This window comes from Rattus norvegicus, chromosome 13 (genome assembly GCF_036323735.1).
Source record: "Rattus norvegicus strain BN/NHsdMcwi chromosome 13, GRCr8, whole genome shotgun sequence".
Taxonomy (NCBI): Eukaryota; Metazoa; Chordata; class Mammalia; order Rodentia; family Muridae; genus Rattus; species Rattus norvegicus.
Window position 1 is genome coordinate 20,035,659 of NC_086031.1, and position 17,718 is coordinate 20,053,376.

General features: G+C 38.7%; 1 protein-coding gene across 1 annotated transcript; it reads right to left on the minus strand.

Moving 5' to 3' along the window:
• Positions 1-1,038: 1,038 nt before the first annotated feature.
• Positions 1,039-1,635, minus strand: Ppp1r14bl1 (protein phosphatase 1, regulatory (inhibitor) subunit 14B like 1). The gene is made up of 2 exons (XM_039091213.1): positions 1,489-1,635; positions 1,039-1,248 (listed from the first exon to the last, which is right to left on the minus strand). The coding sequence occupies exons 1-2, from the start codon at positions 1,633-1,635 to the stop codon at positions 1,039-1,041; spliced, it is 357 nt and encodes a 118-aa protein (XP_038947141.1).
• Between the last annotated feature and the right edge of the window lie 16,083 nt (positions 1,636-17,718).

Sequence of the window (17,718 nt, forward strand, 5' to 3'; positions counted from 1 at the left end):
CAAAAGCCTATATTCAACAAAAGTGGACAATCTGGATGAAATGTCCAACTTTCTAGACAGATACAAGGTACCAAAGTTAAATCAGGATTAGATAAACCATCTAAACTGTCCCATAACTCCTAAAAAATAGAAGCAGTTATTGAAAGTCTCCCAACGAAAAAAAGCCCAGGACCAGATGGGTTTAGTGCAGAATTCTATCAGACCTCTATAGAAGACCTCATACCAATACTGTCCAAATTATTCCACAAAATAGAAACAGAAGGGGTACTACCCATTTCCTTCTATGAAGCCACAATTATGCGTATACCTGAAGCACACAAAAACTCAAAAAGAAAGAAACTTCAGACCAATTTCTTTTATGAATATCAATGTAAAACTACTCAATAAAATTCTCACAAACTGAATCCAAAACCAAACATCCATCATGGTCAAGTAGGCTTCATCCCAGGGATGAAGGGATTGTTCAATATACAGAAATCCATCAACATAATCCATTATATAAAAAACTCAAAGAAACAAAACACATCATTATCTCATTAGATGATGCAAAAATATTTTACAAAATTCAATACCTCTTCAGGTTAAACGTCTTGGAAAGATGAGGACTTCAAGGCCTATATGAAAACATAGTAAAAGCAGTATGCAGCAAAGCAGTATAGCCAACATCAAACTAAATGGAGAGAAATTTGAAGCAATCCCAGTAAAATCAGGGACTAGACAAAGCTGCCCACTTTGTCCTTTCTTATTTTTTTTTTTTGTTTTTGTTGTTGCTTTTGGGTTTTTTGTTTGTTTGTTTGTTTGCCTTTTAAAATCCTTTTTTTCCTCCATCTTTATTTTTTTTAAAGTCCCATCAGTTTAATAACAATAAAAAAACCCAAAATGGAAAACTGAGGGCGAGGGAACGGCCCCTAGGCGGGGCACAGGGATCCCTGCCCATGGCACCAGGCCTGGCTGCAGGGTCCCCCAGTATTGCTGTTGCTACGAGGTTGGGGGGCAGCGATTGTCCTGTGGGAGCCATGGTCATCTGAGTCAGGACCCTTACTTCTTCTGGGGTGTGCTCAGCTTCTGCATGCCCCGGATCTTATCCAGCAGGCCAGAGATGAAGGCCTCAGTGGGTTTGTAGCAGTTAACTAGCAGCTCCTTGACTCTAGCAGCCCGAGTATCATCACTTTCCATGTCCAAGAGTTCATCCACATCGATTTCGAGCTCTGGGATCTCCTCCTCCTGGCAGTAGTAGAGTCGAGTGAGCTGGGGGGAGGGCGGCAATAGGGGAGGATGGGGAGGGGAACACATACCGAAGGGGAGGGGGGAGGGGATGTTTGCCCGGAAACCGGGAAAGGGAATAATACTCGAAATGTATATAAGAAATACTCAAGTTAGTAAAAAAAAATAATAAATAAAATAAAATAAAATCCACTCCTCCAGGTTGAGGTGCTTCCGCAGCTCCTTGTGGTCTTACTTGACAGTGACCTTCCCTTGCCGTCTCACCGGGCCATCATCATCCGTGCCCCCCGGGCCTTCACCTGCGGCCCCAGGGGGACTCTGGAAGTAGACTCGGGGCCCTGTGCTGCCACTACCCGGTCCGGGGGCCGGGGCAGCCAACGCCACGCCCCCCGCGGGGCCGCTATCCGCCATGGCGGCCGCCGGGGCCACATGCTCGCTCAAGCCCCTTCCTCCATCTTTATTAACTTGAGTATTTCTTATTTACATTCAATTGTTATTCCCTTTCCTGATTTCTGGGCCAACATCCCTCTAATCCCTCCCCCTCCCCTTCTGTATGGGTGTTCCCCTCCCCATCCTCCCTCCATTATCTCCCTCCCCCCAACAAGCCTGTTCACTGGGGGTTCAGTGTTGGCAGGACCAAGGGCTTCCCCTTCCATATTAAGTATAGTTCTCAAGGTCCTAGCCAGAGCAATCGGACAACAAAAGGGATACAAATTGGAAAGGAAGAAGTTCACATAGCACTGTTTGCAGATGATATGGTAGTATACATAAGTGACACAAAAAGGTTCCACCAGAGAAATAATAAAGCGGATAAACAACTTCAGTAAACCGGTTGAGTATAAATTTAACTCAAACAAATACGTAGCCTTCCTCTACTCAAAGGATAAGCAGGCTGAGAAAGAATTTAAGGAAGTGACACACTTTACAATAGTCACAAATAAAATACCTCAGTGTGACTCTAACCAAGGATATGAAAGGTCCGTGTGACAAGAATTTCAAAGCTCTGAAGAAAAAGATTGAAGAAAATCTCAGAAGATGGAAAGACCCCCCATGCTCATGATAGGCAAGATTAATATAGTAAAAGTGTCCCCTTTGCCAGAAGAAATCTACAGATTCAATGCAATCCCCATCAAAATTCCAACTCAGTTCTTCATAGAATTAGAAAGAGCAACTTGAAAAATCATTTCACATAACAAAAAATCCCAGAATAATGAAAACTATTCTCAACAATAAAAGAACTTCTGGGGGAATTACAATCCCTCATCTCAAGCTGTATTACATACAGAGAATAGTTATAAAAACTGTCTGGTATTGGTTCAGAGACTGGCGCATAGATCAATGGAACAAAATAGAAGACCCAGAAATGAATGCACACACCTAGGGTCACTTGATTTTGACAAAGGATCTAAAACCATCCAGTGGGAAAAAAAGCATTTCCACAAATGTGTTTGTTCACCTGGAGGTCACCATGCAGAAGAATTGAAATTGATCCATTCTTATTGCCCTTGTCAGAGCTTAAGCCCAAGTGGATCCAGGACTTCCACATAAAACTACATAGAGTCAAACAAAGAGAAGAAAAAGTGAGAAAGATCCTTGAACACAAGTGCACTGGGGAAAATTTCATGAACAGAACACCAATGATTTATGCTCTAAGATCAAGAATCAAGAAATGGTACCTCATAAAAGTTTCTGTAAGGCAAAAGTCACAATCATTAGGACAAAAAGGCAACTACAGATTGAGAAAAGACCTTTACCAATCATACATCTGACAGGAGGCTAATATCTAATATAGACAAAGAACTCAAGAAGTTAGATACCAAAGAGCCAAATAACCCTATTAAAATGAGATACAGAGTTAAAAAAAAAGAATTATCAGCTGAGGAATATCGAATGGGTGAGAAGTACCTAAAGAAATGTTCAACATCCTTATTCATCAGGGAAATGCAAATCAAAACATCCCTGAGATTCAACCTCACACCAGTCAGAACGGCTAAGATCAAAAGCTCAGTTGACAACAGATGCTGGCAAGGATGTGTATAAACAGGAATACTCCTTTATTGTTGTGGGATTGTACACCGGTACAACAACTCTGGAAATCAGTCTGGAGGTTCCCCAGAAAACTGGACATTGTACTACCTGAGGACACAGCTATACCACTCCTGGTCATATACCCAAATGATGAGCCAACATATTACAAAGACACATGCTCTACTATGTTTATAGCAGCCTTATTTATAACAGCCTGAAGCTGGAAAGAACCTAGATGCCTTTCAGCAGTGGAATGGATCTAGAAAATATGGTACATGTCCACAGGGGGTAATATTCAGCTATCAAAAAGAATGACTTCTTGAAATTCATAGGCAAATGGATATTACTAGAAAATATCATTCTGTGTAAGGTAACACAATCACAAAAAAAAGAAGAAAAAGAACCAAACACATCATAAGCACTCACTGATAAGTGGATATTAACCTCAAAGCTCATATTACCCAAGATATAATCCACAGACTACATGAAGTTCAAGAAGAAGGACAACAAAGTGTAGATGCTTCTGTCCTTTCTAAAAGTGGGAACAAAAATATTCATAGGAGGGGATATCAAGACAAAGTTTGGAACAGAGACTGAAGGAATGGCCATTCAGAGACTACCCCACCTAGGGATAAAGCCCATATATATAGCTACAAAAACTAGACAACACTGATAAAGCCAAGAAATACATGCTGACAAGAGCCTGATATACTTGTCTCCTGATAGGCTCAGAAAGAGCATAACAAATAATGAGGCAAATGCTAGCAGAAAACCAGTGAAATGAGAACAGGGTCCATTTTTGGAGGAATTAGAGAAAGAATTGAAGTAGCTGAAGGGGCTTACAACCTCCTAAGAACAACAATACCAAACAATGAGAGCTCCAGGGACTAAACCAGTACCCAAAATGTACATATAGACAGACCCATGGCTCTAGCTGTATAGGTAGCAGAGGGTGACCTTGGTGGGCACCAATGGGAGAAGAAGCCCTGGGTTCTTCCAAGGTTGGACCCCCCCAGTGTAGGAAAATGTCAGTGTGGGGAGGCAGGAAGAGTGGTGTTTGCGGAGTGGAAACACCCTCATAGAAGAATCAGAATGGGATGTGATAGGGGTCTTATGGATGGGAAACTGGGAAAGGTAATAACATTTGAAATGTAAATAAAAATATCCAATATGCAAAAGACGTGTTTGTTCCATACAAATAAGCAAAAACACCCTCAAACAAATTAGTAAAATCATACATTTGAACAAGTCAAGAGAGGGACCCTCAACTCAATTAATTTCTAAATCTGAGCCAGAAAGGCAGCTGTAGAAGGAGTTGTAGTTTCCCTAATTGGTTCCTGATTAGGTCAATAAAAAAGGTGGAATACAATTGGTGCATGAAAGGAAAAAGATAGGACTTCTGGGTCCCAGGAGGAAGAGAAGGGAGTCAGGGAAGGAAGAGATTTTTCAGAACATGTTTTGGGATGAGTTGGAAGCAGCAGTTTTGTAAGGTTTTGGTCACCTTGAGTTTTTAGTCTCTGTTATAGGTGGGAGTCAAGGAGTTTGGTGAGTGCTAGGTGATAGGATTAGGGCAAGAAATTCTTTGCTTAGTCATTGGATTATCTGGCTAGTTTTAGAATAATAAAACTGTCTAATGTTTTCCTCCACAGAGCGATGGTGGGCAGAAGGAGAAAGAAGGCATCAGGGGCAGTGGATCATGGAGTTAATCCAGGAGAGATAAGATCACGGGTAGCAGCACTGGGCAAGGAGGTAGTATGATTTTAAAATTACTCTCAATATTCAGTCAAGTTTCCCTGAGGAAGGACTGTGCTGAAATTCCTAAGAGTTTTACTGTTAGTCTTTCTTTTACTCTCCATTAGAAGAACCTACAGCCTTTTAAAAGGTAAGGTAATTCTGCACAGACAGGAAGGAATCAAACAGACTCTCCAGCGTCTATCAGATACTGGTTCTCTACTGACACTGATTTTAGTCAATTGCAAAAAGAATTGTGGGCTCAAGCTAAAATAGGGGCATAGAGAGGTCAGGTGAATGATGGAGTTTTGGCAGAAATCTGCCAGTGAGTCCAGTGTATATCAGAACTCATCTGGTTTATTTCCCCATTTCCAGACTGCATAAGAGAGATAAAAACCCTTAGAAGTATGAAGAATCACCAGCTTGCTTTTCTGACCTATGGCTTGAGAGATAATATGGTTGAAAAGGAAAATTGGAAGCTTTTGCAGTTATTTCTGCCAGGGAAAAATATTGAAAAGAAACTGTTATACCCCAGGAGGAACTGCAGAAATTAATACCTCCATTCAGACTTGAAAGATTCAGGAATGTTGATTTCCACCACAACTCCCTTTAACTCCCTTATCTGGTCATTGCATAAGACAGATGAATTTTAGAAAATGACAAGTGATTATTGAAAATTTACTAAAAACTGACACTGACTGCAGCTTGAAAAATTAGTCAAAACAGTCTGATTGCACCTGCCCTACCAGATGTGGTATTTTTACTTGAGGAGATTGACACATTTCTTGTTACATTTTATATAGTTTTTGATCTACAAAATGCTTTCTAGTGGGAACGTGTCCAAAAGCATAAAAAGCGATTTTCTTTCAGCTGGCAAGGCCAGTAGTATACTTTAACACTTTTATCTTGTGACTATATTAATTCTCCTGGACCTGGAAAAAAAGCATACTTTGCTGAGATATTTTTCCATAAAATATCACACTAGTTCTGTATTTTGATAAAATTATGCAGTTTTGACCAAGTGAGCAGGAAACAGTGACAACTTAGACTTGCTGCTAATGCATATATTTCCCATCATAGGACAGGAAATACATCCAATTAATGGAACTTCTACATCAGTGAAATTTCTGCAAGTCTATTGGTGTGGGACATACAGAGATATTTCTACCTTCTAAGGTGAAGGCTAAATTATTACACCCAGACCCTCTCACCACCAAGCAATAGGGACAACATTTAAGGGACATATTTGAAATTCTAGATATTACACACTCCAGTCTATAAACCAATTGATTTGGAATGAAGCTAGTTTTGAGTAGAGCCTGGATCAGGAGAAGGCTCTTCAACAGTTGTAGGCTGTTGTACAGACTGATATAGCTCATAGTACATAATATGCAGTAAATCAGATGGTAATTGAAGTTTCAGTAACAAACAACAATGCTATTTGGAAACCTTGGCAGCCCATATAGGTGAATCACACAATACATCATTTTGGTTTTGGAGAAAGGCTCTACCAATACTTGTAGACAACCATTCTTTCTTTGAGAGACAAGGTCCTTTGCCTGCTATTGGGGCTTAATGGATACTGAATGGTTGACAATGTGCAGTCAAGATATATGTACTGAACTTCCCACTTTGAGATTTTTATTTATTGAACCATCAAGTAATAAATTAAGACATGCATAATAGCAACCCATTACCAAATGGAAGTATATTATACATGATTAGGTTTGAGCAGGCTCTGAGTCCACAAGCAAATTACATGGAAAAGGATCCCAAATGTCTATGATTTCTGCTCCCACTATAATGCTCTCTAACTCCAAGCATGCATCTGTAGCCTGATGTAGTGCTCCCTGTGATCTTTTGACCATAGAAGAGGAGCCTGAGGTCTTACTTATCAATAGTTCTTGGTGTGTTCTTCCCAATAACTTGAGTTCTGCTGGAATAGAAGCTATTGTTCTTAAAAATACAGCACCACTGACTGAAGACATGACAAATATTCAATTTAAATGAAATCTTAGATTTCCCCTTTGCCCCCTTTTCACTTCAGATTTCAAGTCAATAGGCAAAGAAAGGAATAAAATTGTTAGAAAGGTGATGAATACTTTTTGCCAAGGGAAATTGAATAGCTTTTTCTCAATGGAGATAAGGAAAATTGTACCTCAAGTATAGTACAACTTTAAGTTATCTTTTGATATCAACATGTCCTGTGATATAAGTCAATGTGAAACCCCATCAAACTTAATCCAACCACAATGCAAAGGGCCTAGACCAGTCAGGAATGAATGTATGCTTGCATCACTCTTCCAGGAGAAGAACCAAGACCTACTGAGGTGCTTGCTTGGTTTGAAAGAAATATAGAATGGATAGTAGAGGAAGGTAATTATAAATACAAGAAAAGTCATGTGATCAGTGGCAGAAATGAGTGTTGAGGCTCACAGGAGTATTTTAGTTCTATATGGTTGTACATATATATACAAATGTTACATGGTTCTGAGATTCTCTCTCTTTATCAGGTAACAAAACACTAAATAAGAAAAATTCAGCGTCTAACATATTTAAATTATGAGACATTAAGAGACTAAGTGTTTTCAATGGGCAACTATTTAAAAATATATAATAACTTGCAGTTTTATGTCGACCAGTTATATCATGTAAGATAGAATTATGACCCTATTATTCTTTTCATTTTGTAAATTAAGCTTCGCATAAGAGTTGCGATTATCTCCCATGTTGATAGGGACTTTACTTTTGATGGATAATCTTGTTTGTCAAATAGACTATATGTGGAATTAACTAAAATTAATGCATCTGGGCATATGTCTCATGAATTTTCTATATTGGTTCATTTAAAGTGGTAAGACTCTGTAGGCGCCAGCACCTACACGGTACCGAGAATCAGGCGAAAGCCTGCAGGATGAAAGAAGCACACACACACCGGTTATTCCTGTCAAGCCAGAAGAGGAAGAGAGCTTCTGGTTTCTTTATTGACCAAATTATATATCCAAAGAACACCACTTAGCAGGTATCTGTCAAACACAGTGGGGAACCCTGGCTGAGACTTCAATAACAAAGGGCCTACTGTGTGGCCTGAATAAATTAGGGAAATAACCAGCAAGGCCAGCCTAATTCTGACTCAGGTGAGAAGTACCTGGCCAGACTGCTCCCAGTTGGGGACAAAAGGCTTCCACATGCAAGGACACTTCATATTCATCAAAGGAAAAATCCACCAAGATGAACTCTCAATCCTAAATATCTATGCCCCAAATACAAGGGCACCTACATACGTAAAAGAAACCTTACTAAAGCTCAAAACACACATTGCACCTCACACAATAATAGTAGGAGATTTCAACACCCCACTCTCATCAATGGACAGATCATGGAAACAGAAATTAAACAGAGAAGTAGACAGACTAAGAGAAGTCATGAGCCAAAAAGACTTAACAGATATTTATAGAACATTCTATCCTAAAGCAAAAGGATATACCTTCTTCTCAGCTCCTCATGGTACTTTCTCCAAAATTGACCATATAATTGGTCAAAAAACGGGCCTCAACATGTACAGAAAGATAGAAATAATCCCATGCATGCTATCAGACCACCACGGCCTAAAACTGGTCTTCAATAACAATAAGGGAAGAATGCCCACATATACGTGGAAATTGAACAATGCTCTACTCAATGATAACCTGGTCAAGGAAGAAATAAAGAAAGAAATTGAAGACTTTTTAGAATTCAATGAAAATGAAGGTACAAAATACCCAAACTTATGGGACACAATGAAAGCTGTGCTAAGAGGAAAACTCATAGTGCTGAGTGCCTGCAGAAAGAAACAGGAAAGAGCATATGTCACAGGCTTGACAGCACACCTAAAAGCTCTAGAACAAAAAGAAGCAAATACACCCAGGAGGAGTAAAAGGCAGGAAATAATCAAACTCAGAGCTGAAATCAACCAAGTGGAAACAAAAAGGACCATAGAAAGAATCAACAGAACCAAAAGTTGGTTCTTTGAGAAAATCAACAAGATTGATAAACCCTTAGCCAGACTAACGAGAGGACACAGAGAGGGTGTCCAAATTAACAAAATTAGAAATGAAAAGGGAGACATAACTACAGAATCAGAGGAAATTAAAAAAATCAACAGATCTTACTATAAAATCCTGTATTCAACAAAACTTGAATATCTGCAGGAAATGGACAATTTCCTAGACAGATACCAGGTATCGAAGTTAAATCAGGAACAGATAAACCAGTTAAACAACCCCATAACCCTTAAGGAAATAGAAGCAGTCATTAAAGGTCTCTCAACCAAAAAGAGCCCAGGTCCAGACGGGTTTAGTGCAGAATTTTATCAAACCTTCATAGAAGACCTCATATCAATATTATCCAAACTGTTCCACAAAATTGAAACAGATGGATCACCCCCGAATTCCTTCTATGAAGCCACAATTACTCTTATACCTAAACCACACAAAGACCCAACAAATAAAGAGAACTTCAGACCAATTTCCCTTATGAATATCGAGGCAAAAATACTCAATAAAATTCTGGCAAACCGGATCCAAGAGCAGATCAAAACAATCATCCACCATGATCAAGTAGATTTCATCCCAGGCATGCAGGGATGGTTTAATATATGGAAAACCATCAACGTGATCCATTATATAAACAAACTGAAAGAACAAAACCAGATGATCATTTCATTAGATGCTGAGAAAGCATTTGACAAAATTCAACACCGCTTCATTATAAAAGTCCTGGAAAGAATAGGAATTCAAGGCCCATACCTAAACATAGTAAAAGCCATATAGAGCAAACCAGTTGCTAACATTAAACAAAATGGAGGGAAACTTGAAGCACTCCCACTAAAATCAGAGACTAGACAGGGCTGCCCACTCTCTCCCTACTTATTCAATATACTTCTTGAAGTTCTAGCCAGAGCATCAGAGCAATCAGACAACAAAAGGAGGTCAAGGGGATACACATCGGAAAAGAAGAAGTCCAAATATCACTATTTGCAGATGATATGATAGTATATTTAAGTGATCCCAAAAGTTCCACCGGAGAACTACTAAAGCTGATAGACAACTTCAGCAAAGTGGCTGGGTATAAAATTAACTCAAATAAATCATTAGCCTTCCTCTACACAAAAGAGAAACAAGCCGAGAAAGAAATTAGGGAAACGACACCCTTCATAATAGTCCCAAATAATATAAAGTACCTCGGTGTGACATTAACCAAGCAAGTAAAAGATCTTTAAAATAAGAACTTCAAGACTCTGAAGAAAGAAATTGAAGAAGACCTTAGAAGATGGAAAGATCTCCCATGCTCATGGATTGGTAGGATTAATATAGTAAAAATGGCCATTTTACCAAAAGCAATCTACAGATTCAATGCAATCCCCATCAAAATTGCGATCCAATTCTTCAAAGAGTTAGACAGAGCAATTTGCAAATTCATCTGGAATAACAAAAAACCCAGTATAGCTGAAACTATCCTCAACAATAAAAGAACTTCAGGGGGAATCACTATCCCTGAACTCAAGAAGTATTACAGAACAATAGTGATAAAAACTGCATGGTATTGGTCCAGAGACAGACAAATAGACCAATGGAATAGAATTGAGGACACAGAAATGAACTCAGACAACTGTGCTCACTTGATGTTTGACAAAGTATCCAAAACCATCCACTGGAAAAAAGATAGCATTTTCAGCAAATGGTGCTGGTTCAACTGGAGGGCAACATGTAGAAGAATGCTGATCGATCCATGCTTATCACCCTGTACAAAGCTTAAGTCCAAATGGATCAAGGACCTTTACATCAAACCAAATACACTCAAACTAAGAGAAAAAAAAAAGTGGGGAAGAATCTCGAACACAGAGGCACTGGAAAAAATTTCCTGAACAAAACACCAAATGGCTTATGCTCTAAGATCAAGAATCGACAAATGAGATCTCATAAAAGTGCAAATCTTCTGTAAGGCACTGTTGTTAGGTCAAAACGACAACCAACAGATTTCGAAAAGATCTTTACCAAACCTACAACTAATAGAGGGCTTATATCTAAAATATACAAAGAACTCAAGAAGTTAGACCGCAGGGAGACAAATAACCCTAATAAAAATGGGGTTCAGAGCTAAACAAAGTATTCACAGTTGAGGAATGCCGAATGGCTGAGAAACACCTAAAGAAATGTTCAAAATCTTTTGTCAAAAGGGAAATGCAAATCAAAACAACCCTGAGATTTCACCTCACACCAGTGAGAATGGCTAAGATCAAAAACTCAGGTGACAGCAAATGCTGGCTAGGATGTGGGGAAGAGGAACACTCTTCCATTGTTGGTGGAATTACATACTGGTACAACCATTCTGGAAATCAGTCTGAAGGTTCCTCACAATATTGGACATTGAACTACCTGAGGATCCAGCTATACCTCTCTTGGGCATATACCGAAAAAAGTACCAACATATAAAAAAGACACGTGTTCCACTATGTTCATAATAGCCTTATTTATAATAGCCAGAAGCTGGAAATGACCCAGATGCCCTTCAACAGAGGAATGGATACAGAAAATGTGGTACATCTACACAATGGAATATTACTCAGCTATCAAAAACAACGAGTTTATGAAATTCGTAGGCAAGTGGATGGAACTGGAAAATATCATCCTGAGTGACATAACACAATCATAGAAAAACACACATAGTATGCACTCATTGATAAGTGGTTATTAGCCCAAATGCTTGAATTACCCTAGATGCCTAGAATACATTAAACTCAAGAAAGATGACCATAATGCACATGCTTCACTCCTTCTTTGAAACGGGACCCAGAATACACTTGGCAGGGAATAGGGAGGCAAAGATTAAAACAGAGGCAGAAGGAACATCCATTCTGACCCTGCCCCACATGTGGTCCATACATATACAGCCACCAAACATGATAAGATGGATGAAACAAAGAAGTGCAGAACAACAGGAACTAAATGTAGATCTCTCCTGAGAGACACAGCCAGAATGCAGCAAATACATAAGCGAATGCCAGCAGCAAACCACTGAACTGAGAATGGGACCCCTGTTGAAGGAATCAGAGAAATCTTTGACTGCAAGAGCTTGAAGGGGCTCAAAACCCCTATGAACAATGCCAAGCAACCAGAGCTTCCAGGGACTAAGCCACTACCCAAAGACTATACATGGACTGACCCTGGACTCTAACCTCATAGGTAGCAATGAATAGCCTAGTAAGAGCACCAGTGGAAGGGGAAGCCCTTGGTTCCGCTAAGACTGAACCCCCAGTGAATGTGATTGTTGGGGGAGGGTGGGAATGGGGGGATGATTGGGAGGGGAACAACCATAGAAGGTGAGGGGAGGGGTTAGCAGGATGTTGGCCTGGAAACCGGGAAAGGGTATAACATTTGAAATGTAAATAAGAAATATTCATGTTAATAAAGAAAAATGGAAAACAAAGAAAAAATTAATTATATGCTGGCCATGGAGTCACAAACCTTTAATCCAAACCCGCGTGAGGCAGCATCAAGTAAATTTATGAGTTCAAAGCCAGTTAGAATAAGTTTCAGGAGAGCCAGAGCTACAAAATATTATGACTACGTCTATGATTATGACTATGACTACTATTGCTTTGTAAAATACATAAATATTGCTGATAGCGATTTTTAGAGAGCAACTGTTTTCTTTTTTAAATCTTTATTAACTTTAGTATTTATTATTTACATTTTGATTGTTATTCCCCTTCCCGATTTTAGGGCCAACATCCCCCTACCCCATCCTCCTCCCCTTCTATATGTGCTTCCCCTCCCCATCCTCCCCCTATTACCACCCTCTACCCAACAATCACATTCATTATGTGTTCAGTATTGGCAGGACCAAGGGCTTCCCCTTCCACTGGTGCTCTTACTAGGCTATTCATTGCTACCTATGAGGTTGGAGCCCTGGGTCAGTCCATGTATAGTCTTTGGGTATTGACTTAGTCCCTGGAAGCTCTGGTTGGTTGGCATTGTTCATATGGGGTCTCGAGCCCCTTCAAACTCTTGCAGTCAAAGATTTCTCTGATTCCTTCAACAGGGGTCCCATTCTCAGTTCAGTGGTTTGCTGCTGGCATTCGCCTATGTATTTGCTGTATTCTGGCTGTGTCTCTCAGGAGAGATCTACATCCGTTTCCTGTCCGACTGTACTTCTTTGTTTCATCCATCTTATCTTGTGTGGTGGCTGTATATGTATGGGCCACATGTGAGGCAGACTTTGAATGGGTGTTCCTTCTGCCTCTGTTCTAAACTTTGCCTCTCTATTCCCTGCCAAGGGTATTCTTGTTCCCCTTTTAAAGAAGGAGTGAAGCATTCGCATTTTGGTCATCCTTCTTGAGTTTCATGTGTTCTGTGCATCTAGGGTAATTCAAGAATTTGGGCTAATAACCACTTATCAATGAGTGCATACCATGTGTCTTTTTCTGTGATTGGGTTACCTCACTCAGGATGATATTTTCCAGTTCCATCCATTTGCCTATGAATTTCATATAGTCATTGCTTTTGATAGCTGAGTAATATTCCATTATGTAGATGTACTACATTTTCTGTATCCGTTCCTCTATTGAAGGGAATCTGAGTTCATTCCAGCTTCTGGCTATTATAAATAAGGGTGCTATGAACATAGTGGGGAACGTGTCTTTGTTATATGTTGGGGCATCTTTTGCTTATATGCCCAAGAGAGTCATAGCTTATGCTCTAAGTTCAACAATAGAAAAATGGAACCTCCTAAAATTGCAAAGTTTCTGTAAGGCAAATGACAATGTCAGTAAGACAAAATGGCAACCAACAGATTTGGAAAAGATCTTTACCATCCAGTATATGATAGAGGGACAATATCCCATGTATACAAAGAACCCAGGAAGTTAGACCCAAGAGAACCAAATAAATCTACTAAAATGTGGGATATAGAGCTAAACAAAGAATTTTCAACCAAGGAATATTGAATGGTTGAGAAACACCTAAAGAATTGTATAAATGCCTTAGTAATCAGGGAAATGCAAATCAAAACAAACTTGAGATATCATCTCACATTAGTCCTAGTGGCTAAGATAAAAAACTCAAGTGCTAAGCTCAGTAGATGCTGGTGAGAATGTAGAGTAAGAGGAACACTCCTCCATTGTTGGATTGCACTCTGGTAGAAACACTATGAAAATAATTTTGGTGGTTCCTCAGAAAATTGGACATAGTAAAACCTGAGGATCCACTCCTAAACATAAACCCAAAAGTTGGTCCCACATATAACCAGGACACATGCTCTACTACATTCATAGCAGCCTTATTTATAAAAAGCACAACCTGGCATAAACCCAGATGGTCTTCAACAGAGAAATTTAATCAGAAAATGTGGTACATTTACACAATGTAATACTTTTCAGCTATTAAAAACAATGACTACATGAAATTCTTAGGCAAATGGATGGAACTAGAAAATATCATCCTACTTGAGGTAACCCAATCGCAAAAGAACACACATGGCATGCATTTACTGATAATTGGATATTAACCCATAATTGGAATATCCAAGAAATAATTAACAGACCATATGAAGGTCAAAAAGAAGGAAGACCAAAATATAAATTATTCAGTCCTTCTTAGAAGGGAGAACAAAAGACTCATGTGAGGAAATACAAGGACAAAGAGTGGAGCAAGGACTGAAGAAAAGATCATCCAGAAAACGGCCCCACCTGATGATTCATCCCATAATCAGCCTCCACACAATGTCACTGTTGCAGATTCAAAGAAGTCCTTGCTGACAGAACCCTAATACAAATGTCTCCTGACTTTGCCACAGTCTTAATAATACAGATATGGATGCTTGCAGCTTACTATTGTACTGAGTATGGGGACTACAATGGAGAAGGTAGAGAAAAGGTAGAAGGAGCTGAAGGGGTTTGCAACCCCATAGGAAGAAAAAATATCAACTAACCAGAGCTCCCAGGTACTAAACCACAAACCAGTGAGTACAAATGGAAGGAACCATAGCTCCAGCCATGTATAGCATTGTCTGACATCAGTAGGAAGAGAAGCCCTTGGTACTATGAAGGCTAGTTTCCACAGTTTATTGGAATGCTAGGACATTAAAGTGTGAGTGGGTGGATGAAAGTGGGAACATCTTCATGGAAGCAGGTAGAGGAAAATAAAGAAATGGGAGAGGTGGCAAGGGAATATAATTTAAATATTAATACATAAAATATCCAATAAAATAAAGAAAAAATCATTTAAAAATGGGGAACAGACCAAAACAGGGAATACCCAACTGAGGAAAGTCAAATTGCTGAGAATCACCTAAAGAAATGTTCAACATCCTTATTCATCAGGGAAATGAACCTGAGATTCCACCTCAAACCAGCCAGAATTGCTAAGATCAAAAACTCAGCTGACTGAAGATGCTGGTGAGAATGGATACAGAAAATGTGGTACATTTACATAACGGAATACTACTCAGCTATTAAAAACAATGACTTCATGAAATTCACAGGGAAATGGATGGAATTAGAAAATATCTTCATAAGTGAGGCAACTCAGTCACAGAAGAAAACACATGGTATGTACTCACTGATAAGTGGACATTAGGCAATGAGCTTGGAATACCCATGATACAACCCATGGACTGCATGAAGCTTAAGAGGAAGGAAGACCAAAAATAGATGCTTCAATACTATTTAAAAGTGGGAAACAAATGTGCAATGGAAGTAGAGAGTGAGAGGGACTTGAGAGGAAGACAGTAGAGGGAGGAGCAAAGGGGCAGAATCTGGTATGAGAGGAGATTCAGGAGATGTACAGAAATTGAGCAGATGTTAGGAAATTGAACAGAGGTTTGTACTAATGGGGGATGGGGAACTAAGAATAATAAGCAGAGTTCCAGATGCCTGGATAGCGAAATTCTTCCAGGACCACACCAGGATGGCATTAGCTGAAGTACTCCACAAAGGAGAGGGAGAACCTGTGGAGACCATATCCAGGGGTTAGGCATGAAACCCCCGTTGAAGGATGGGGCAAACCAATCATCTCCATAATTTTAACCCAGAATTGCTCCTGTCTAAAGAAAATACAGGTACAAAGATTGAAGCAGAGTCTGATGAAAAGTACATCCAGAGACTGTCCCATCTGCCTGGTCCATGCTACATGCAGAAACAAAAAGCAGACATTATTGCTGATGCCAAGAAGTGCTTGCTGACAGGAGCTTGATACAGCTGTTTTCCTGAGAGGCTCTGCCAGATCCTGATCAATAGAAATGTAGATGCTTGAAGACAACCATTGGACTGATCACAGGGACCCCAATAGAAGACTGAGAGGGAAGGACTGAAGGTGCTGAAGGGCCCTTATCTGGCATCAATAGGAGGGGAGTCCCTTGGTCCTATGAAGGCTTCATGCCCCAGTGTACAGGAGTGCTAAGGGAGTGAGGCAGGAGTGGGTGGGTTGATGTTTGAGCACCATCATAAAAACAGAGTAAGGGGAGATAGGATACAGGTTTTTCCAAAGAGGAAATTTTGAAAGGGGATAACATTTGAAATGTAAATAAAAAAATCAATTAAAATGTGGTTATAATTTAGTTAAAATTAATAGAAAATTAACAAAGTTTTAAAAAGTCAATTCAATAACTTATGCTTTGACCAATGCTTAAATTTCTACAATAATATTTATTACTGTGATTAAATATATTTTATTTAAATAGCTGTTGTTGTTTCATAAATTTTCTTTGCCTTAAATACATTAAGTTAACTTAAAATATGAAGTAAGAGATTTATCTGTGATCAATAATGTTTAAACTAGTTGTAGAGTCTTCTTCAAAAACAAATAAATGATATAATTTAAAAAACAATCAAAGACTCTATTTTTATTTAAAGATCTAGACTGTATCCAAGCACTTCTAATTTACTGCTATGAGGTAATGAATTTCTACCCATTATGTGAGAGCACATTCAAGTGACTTTTGATGATGTTGGATGTATTCATTTCTATGCCATTGACCACTAGTCACACTAAATAGCTAAATGCTTCTAACCTTTATGCTTCTAAAATTTTGTGGTTAGAGTTTATATTGTACCTCATTTATTTCTAACTGATAATATGTTATTGGTTCTTCTGTTTGTTTTCAGACTGGTAGTAAGCAGGTTCTCATTTTTCTGTATAGAGTCTCATTCACTCCAATTTAGAAATATAGTTTTTGATCTAATGTTAACTTCGTTCACTCCTAATAATGATACTTAAGGATTTTGCTTAATTCTTCTTATCCAAAGTATACAAAAGATATCAATATCTAATAAGAGCAATTATGATATTTTATACTTTAAGTTTTGATCTAAGTATAGTACAATCAGTTGAGATTAAAAGCATTTATTATGTAATAGTTTACTAACGAAAGAAAAAATAATACTGCCATAACTTCACTAAAAGTTGCATTTCTAACCATTTAAAATTAAGAAAAATAATTTGTCAAATACAAATAACTATAAATAGGGTACAATATATAGTCACTCATAAGTTTGTTTAGCTTAGATAATTGTTTAAGATGCAATATTCACAAACTCTTCTTGATTATTTAAATTTAGTGATTTATGTAACATGTAAATGTTATGTTACATACAGAGAGTATAAAAATAATTCAAATCTGGGTAGCAATAGCTAATAGTTTCAGTAATATCCCTGAGTTTTATTCTCAGTGTCCTTTACCAGAATTCAAGCCCCAAGT

What these genes read in the sequence shown, in the direction of transcription:
- Ppp1r14bl1 (XM_039091213.1), bottom strand. Translation starts at nt 1,635, where the DNA reads ATGGCGGATAGCGGCCCCGCGGGGGGCGTGGCGTTGGCTGCCCCGGCC. An exon ending in GCACGGATGATGATGGCCCG is followed by an intron (nt 1,249 to 1,488) that starts GTGAGACGGCAA and finishes CCCTCCCCCCAG; the next exon opens with CTCACTCGACTCTACTACTG.